Source organism: Benincasa hispida, chromosome 12 (genome assembly GCF_027475165.1).
Source record: "Benincasa hispida cultivar pf3 chromosome 12, pf3_genome.v1.1, whole genome shotgun sequence".
In the NCBI taxonomy this organism is placed as follows: Eukaryota; Viridiplantae; Streptophyta; class Magnoliopsida; order Cucurbitales; family Cucurbitaceae; genus Benincasa; species Benincasa hispida.
This window is the reverse complement of record NC_143489.1, coordinates 51,234,844-51,242,230: the sequence shown is the minus strand read 5'-3', so window position 1 is coordinate 51,242,230 and position 7,387 is coordinate 51,234,844. Positions and strand designations below refer to the sequence as shown.

The 7,387-nt window shown below is 35.4% G+C and overlaps 1 protein-coding gene across 1 annotated transcript; it reads right to left on the bottom strand.

The window, feature by feature from the left end:
* Nucleotides 1-610: 610 nt before the first annotated feature.
* LOC120068137 (uncharacterized) lies at nt 611-1,540 on the bottom strand. The gene is made up of 2 exons (XM_090307735.1): nt 1,410-1,540; nt 611-1,072 (listed from the first exon to the last, which is right to left on the bottom strand). Exon 2 carries the CDS (start codon nt 1,062-1,064, stop codon nt 792-794), a length of 273 nt encoding a protein of 90 aa, XP_090163861.1. The 5' UTR covers nt 1,065-1,072; nt 1,410-1,540; the 3' UTR covers nt 611-791.
* Between the last annotated feature and the right edge of the window lie 5,847 nt (nt 1,541-7,387).

Below are 7,387 nucleotides of genomic sequence, written 5' to 3'. Positions count from 1 at the left end.
GTGTAAGAGGCAGAGGCATACCACAAAGACAACAGAAGGCAAAGATAGGTAGCCATATATGTTTATTTACAGTAGAGATATCAGATATTGCCTGTTTTGAGTGGAAAACCACTGAGTTTGCTGTTACTTTTGCCATTAATGTTAGCATCCAAGCTCCTCTTCTGTAAGTTTCTGTTGTTCCCATGCCCCTATCCACCATGAATATGGAAAGATCCTTCTACTGGCATTATTAAAATGCAATATCTCCACCATATAAATTTCAGACCACGGAGTTTCAAATAAACGATAAGAAAATCCCCATGAGAGTGGTTTAATCAGTGGCTTTTAAATTAAAAAAAATTGGTTTGTATCAATTTTAAATTTTTTTACTTTGTTTCATTTTGATTCCATTATTATACGTCAAAATATATTGCTTTGATCTCTAAACTCCATACAAAATTTGTTTGATATTCTAAATAAGGCATATTGAATTTGATATCAAACTCAAAATAGCTAGCCCAAGATGAAAATAGAATACTTTATCTACTACAATCTGAACAAGTATTTATGAAAGCTTGAAACCAAATACTCAAAACAGTACAGAACATATGGAAGGGCCAACATATGTATAGAAAGAAAGAAAGAGAACTCCAAGGATCAAAATAGAATCTAAACATTAAAGTTTACATAGATTAGTATCAAGCATTCAAATATAAAACTTTATAGCAGACCCAAAAGTTAACTATAAGAAATTTAGACCAAGGGAAAGCACCAGTATAAGTCATTCATGAAGATAGAGAAGAAAAGGAAACTCATTGAACATATTTGGGAATTTCTCCCTTCCTTAAAAGAGAGAGGGAGTACTTAGCAGTGTCAATGAGTTCTTCAATATTGTGAAGAGATCGCTCTTCAGAAGCAAGCAAGAAAATGCCACGAACCTCCACCTTCTTTGCTAATCTAGCTGCAAAGCTGAGAGGCAAATTTGGGGAGTTGAGGCTCCGCAATATCTGGCGATAAAGAGATATAACACGCCCATGGTTCCTCGCTAAATCCTCTGTTGTTGCCCATACAAAACCTTTCGCCATTTCTCAAACTGAAAAGAAAATTGAAGACATCAGAATGAAACTAAAAAGACTGTGTGGCACCCTCACAGAGGAGAGTTCTCAATTACAGGTCAATTTCTCTGCGGCATTTCTTCAAACCGTTTGTGCTCACGTCTCAAATCAAACTGAAACTATCATGTACATTTCATGGATAGAATTGCGCAATAGTGAAACGTCAGAGCTATGAAGAATTCTTCAGATTTTGGGGGTTTTCGACCATAATTCAGCCATCAATACACAAACCCACTAACTAATTTCTGCCCTTTCACTAGATTCTCGGCGGCGATTAGGAGTAAAAAGAACTATAGAATATGAATATATGTTAACCTGGATCAGTCTGGAGTTTAGAGCGTGCGGAAGAAGCACTGAACGAGCGGATGAAGGATTGAAGAATGGTGGCGGTGGCGGTGACGGTGGCGGTGACGGTGGCGATGGCGATCGGGTTCGGAGAGCGGGAGAGACATAGCCTTGTTTGATCAAGTAAGGGTAAAAAATTCTATTTTGGTCCTACACTTTGAATCCAGGTTCTATTTTTTTTCCTAAATTTTCATTTTATTAATTTTTAACGATAAGATTACTTTGAATTTTTTAATAATTATTTTGTCAAATAAGTTAGTGGACGCTAAAAAAATCTAGTTTCAATTATGAATTAGGTGGTAAAGTAATTTTTTTTTTATAGATCATTTTGTATTCAAGATTTTGGCCATTTACTATTTTGGCGTGTTGGTAGTTGATATTTTACTTCAACTTCATCTTACTCAATTCATGCTAGATGTAATTTCATCCTTAAATAGATTTAATCCCTAAAGAGTTAGTAAAATCTTAACATCAAGTACCACAATAAACATTTTTTAAAAGTTTAAGGGCTAAAACGAACGTTTTTTAAAGTTTAGAGTGAAGGGATTGAATCCGTGCAGAAGCTATGAATGCTTGTGCTTCGATATCCTTGAAGAAAACAAGAACATAAAACAAATAAGCATGTTGTAATTTAATAACAATAAAAAAATACTAATTGTTGAAGACTGTTCTTCAAGTTGTTCTCCCGTCAAGATGTTCCGAATACCATCATCTTTGATTGTCTAATCTGGGGCAAGGGAATTGATTTTTTTTTTTTAACCATTCATGTCTTTCCATAAACAGTATTGAAAAGGTCGATTAAGGAAAATTGGATCGATGCCAAAATGGTCCACTATTCGAGAGGAGAATGCGCTCTTAATAGTAGTACAAAATCGAAACCTTCTAGATGGGATGCCTAGAATTTGTTACCAAGTCAATATGACTAGGAGTTGATCTAAGAAGGGAAATTTCCTATGTCAAGCAAGGTAGGTTGAGTCACCGAGGGTCCAAGTTTTGACTTTCTTTCACATCTTTCAACGCTATTTTAAATGATTTCTTCTATTCTTTCTCTCCAGCTGACTTCATTTATTTTCTTCCCAAGTTGTCTGATCGAAAGAATAAAAGAAGCGCATGACACAGGTTATCTTTGGCTCATAAGAAGTGAAATCTGGTATTTCTTTGTATGCTTTTGTTTTGACACTAGCTTCAAAGGCATGAGAAAAGAAAGATCTTTCTCACATTTCCTTCTTAAATAATCGATATGAAAGTAGGGATGGCAATGGGGTCGTGGCGGGGTGGGGATGCACTCTCCATCCCCGTCTCCATGGAAATTTTTAATTCTCATCCCCGCCCCATTCCCCGTTTTGGAGAGTCGGGGTCAGGATCATGGAATCCCTGTTCGAGGATTCGGGTCCCATGGGGAAAAATCCCCACTTTTTATTTTATTATTTTTATTATTTAAAATTAACTAAATTTAATATTTATATTGAAATTGTAAATTTTATATAAGAAATTAGTATTATTGTTACATAGAGTTGTTTAAATTAAACATTCATGTTTTTTTATTATAAATTAATAAAAAAAATTAAATTTATTATATTAGATTTTTAAAAGAGAAAAAAAACTGAAACATATTATTATTATTATTATTATTATTATTATTATTATTATTATTATTATTATTATTATTATTATTATTATTATTATTATTATTATTATTATTATTAATTAAAGAAATCGGGGTGAGAACGGGGATTGGGTTCGAGGTCGAGGACGGGACAGGGGTCCCTTCCCCATCCCCGACCAAGGACCCGATTTAAATTCCCTGTTTGACTCCTGTCCCTTGTCAAACCGGGAATTCCCTGCCCCGATCAGGTTGGAGACCCGCGGGGACCCGACCCTGTGGGAAATTTTGTCATTCCTATATGAAAGTGCTTTCATTATCTCTACTATTCTCCGGGAATTGTGACTTGTAAGAGTCGTTTTGGAAGTATGAAGGAATGAGAAAATTTCTTGAGAGAATGAGAGAGTTAAACTAGAGAGGAAGAAGAAGATGGAAAAAAACAATTTTTTTTCTTCATTTGAGATCGAGTTACCCCTCTCCCACTAACTCTCCATATAAAGAGTTATTTTTTATATTATTAATATAAATTAAATCAAAATTTAATTTAAATTAATCAAATAATATTTAATAAATCTAATCTATTAAATATAATTAATTAAATATCATATATTTGAAAGGAATCGAATTCCTGTAGAAGCGTGAGATCGTCATGCATTTAGTTTTTCAATTTAACAGAAACAAAATACAACAGTCTACACGAGACGAATAGAGGATAAACACCAAAATCAGCATGCTATAAAAGATGGGGGAAAGGGAAAAAAGAGCTCACCTTTGTTAAATCTCGATCTTCTTGTAAATTCCTCTTACTTGTCTCACGAACACTTCCACAACGATCAAGGACACCACCAAGAATAACCTTGTTATTATCTATGACTCCAAGGATTAGATGTGTGGTCTCTAACACTTAGAAAAAGAAGTAGAGAGACTTTGTGAGAGCGAGTAAAGAGAAATTTGGTGGAGACTAGGGCCTTTTTTTCTACACAATGAAAATCCTTGCCCTAAATGGGCTATGAGGATATATTTATATGGAGTGGGGTTATCTTACTCCATTTCTACCCTTAATGCTAATTAATTAAATAACTCTTATTGAATCCTATATGTATATATATTTGGCAAAATCCAATGTTTATTGATTTTGGATGTCAGTTTAGTTGATTAATAACACAATAACAAGTTTTGTTAAGGTATGATAAATGTGGTTGATGAATCTATAAATCAAAAGATTAATTTTGTTGTATTGATTTTGTCTCGAGCGTTTACATATATTTTAAAATACTAGTATTTCATAAATGTCTTAGACTTTGAATTATTTTGTTAAGACTTTTAATTTTAATTATGGACCAAGCTAATCTTTTCACTACTATTTAAAAAAAAATATATATAATTCTTTCCATAGAATATTGTTTTTGTTATTTATTAATTTCAATTGATATTTATTCAATTTAGGATCACTTAAATTAATGTTTCCTTCGAGATTTTGTTTATTTTCTTTCATATTCCTAGCTGAAAATCGATATCTCTCCATTCAAATTATATATCAAATATGCTTGTACTATATTGAAAAATGTAAATATACATTACATATACCATCCAAAATCGATAGGATAAAACACATTGGATCTTGAAAAAAAAAAGATTCAAATAGCATAATTTTCATCCATTTTGCAACTTGGATTAAAAGTTTATAAATTAAACTACAACAATCAAAATAACATATCATTAGCTCAATATTGTCAAAAGAATTAAAATTGAATTTTAAAAAAAAAAAAAAAAAAAAAGAATGGGGCCCACGGGGACCCGTTTCCCCGATGGGGAATCCCCACCCCCGTCCCCGCCTTGGCCTTCAAATGGTAGGGATGGGGGGGAATTTCCCCTATGGGGCTGGGGACGGGGACCCTCCCTCGTCCCGCCCCGGCCCCGTTGCCAACCTTACCATCTTTGCTTACCTTAGAATATAAAATGTTTTTTTAGATAAAAAGAAATCAGAGCCATCCATCATTACCACCAACTTCTACCTCTCAGCACTATCGCTTTCTTATGATTACCGGAAAAACTCTTCACTTATAACATAGAAGACGTTGGCTAACAATAAGCTTTTCCCGGGTTGGTAGCTCTTATTGTAGCGAAATTATTTAGTATTTTCATTTATATATTCTTGATCATATGAAATTGGCTTGCATAGTTATAACTTTCCATCAAGATTTGCTTTACAGGAACCACTGTGAGGGTGTAACGTTCAAACTTCCTAGGTGGCAAACTTTTGCGAGTTGCCTTCTCTAGTGCCACCAACTGTTCTTTTCTCCTTCTCTTCTTGTTCTCATGTCGATCCTTATCTTCTCATCCTCTTGACCTTTGATGGTCCGGAGAGGTCGTTTTCCCTTTTTGACCACCTCTCGAGCGAATGATCTCCCTAGCACTCATGTACTTATGTGCCCTAGAAAGGAGTTCGACATAGGTCGTAGCTATTTTCTTGCCTAAGGATCAGATGAAGTTTTTGTCCTTGAGCCCTACTACAATAGTTGTTAAAGCAACATCATCAGTATAACCTTCAATCTGCAAAGCTTCACTGTTGAATCTTACAACATACTCTCTTAGTATTTCATTCCTTCATTGCTTTTTGGTGAACAGATGAATGGGAGGTTTTCTCTAATCTTGACTTCCTAGGAACTGGGTAATGAATGCTCTTGTCAACTCTCGGAATGAGGATATTGATCTTCTTTTTAACTTTCTAAACTATTTTTAGGTGGGACCTACAAGAGTAAATGAAAATGCTCGACACTTGATAGCGCCTCGGACTCCATGGAGTTGCATCCATGATTGAATCGTATCTAGATGCTCTACTAGGTCTTTCGATCCATCATAAGGTTTTATAGTAGGTAACTTGGATGTATGGGGTAATGGTTCCTGTATGATCTCATTGGTAAAGGTTGGGTTTACTTGATCTAACAAATTATCAAGGTCCAACCTCTCATGGTCCTATGCCTTCTTGATATCCCCTAGCTGGTTATGGATTTGTCGTAACTTAACTGCCCAAGGTCGAATCTCTACTTTTTTGTCATCCTCAGTTTGCTTCATTCGCCTTTGGTTGATGAGATCCCGTAAGTCTGTACCCAGGTCAAAATTTTCCGTTCGTTCCATCCTTTGAGCTTTTGTCCCTCCACACCTCCGAACTGTTGATTGCCTCTAGTGTGTGTAAAATCTTATGGGTTGACTCTTCGCTGGAGCATAATTTCGAACAGTAGGAGTTTAAGAATGGTGATCGATAGGTAGATGCCTCCTCAAGTCTGGATTGTTCGCTCACCTTTCGTTCCCTCCCAATATAAGCTTTTCTGATGCCTTTGGTTCACCCACCCTTTCAATAGCAGGACCTTTACCCTTGACCGGGTCTTGGACAACTAGAGTGGTGTTCTAACCCAATAGATTGTGCTTTGGTGTTCCATCACACTTGTTTTCCTTAGATGGGTCCACCGTTGTTGGGGTTAATGCCCTAAATATCGTAGGGTCCTATAGTTTGTAAACCTTGTATGAACAAACTCTTATGTGATTAATAATATATGATATTTTTATTCACTTTGTATATAAAATATGTGATATTTTAGTTGCATTAACCACAAACCAATAAACTAATATCCAAGGTTATCATTGTAACTTGAACATGTATGTGGAGACATATAGGTGAATCATGTTTAAGTGATAACCTAAATGATCTGTAGTATATGGATAAGGCTAGATACCTTATCCTGGTGACACTACGAGTATGACCTGTTTTGTAGTTGTTACAAATATTGTAAAGTACTACAAATGATCTAATCCCGATAATTCATGTATTAGATATGCGAGCGGGGATATTCTATATAAAAAGGTTTGTATTAGACTGGACCACGAAATGCTTAGTCTTATTATATAACACAGTTCATAATAAAGACTTTCATTTCACCAGGAGGACCATAGGTAACATGACCTTAATCCTAAGTGAGTTGTGAATTCCTGCCTATGAGGGCGGTCCTTTGATTTGTATGGGTGAGAATGGCCAGATCGCCGACTCAACAAGTCTACTATTTTAGGGATTCGTCTGATTGTGTAGTGCGGAAGGCAATCGTCTAGCTCCATCACCTTGTGTTGTGAAAGGGTACACGATCGCTTAGTGTTTGCCTTAACTAAACGATCGTTTAGCTCTATCGCATAGAACTACACGATCGCTTAATGTCTGTCGAAGCTAAATGATCGCTTAGCTCTATCGTATAGAACTATACAATCGCTCAACTCCATCACCTAGCTATAGTTTAGCTATTGTTTAACTCTATCGTATAGAACTAAACGATCGCTTAACACCATCGTCTAGCGC

Coding starts and splice junctions, on each gene's coding strand:
- LOC120068137 (XM_090307735.1), bottom strand. CDS start 1,064: ATGGCGAAAGGTTTTGTATGGGCAACAACAGAGGATTTAGCGAGGAAC.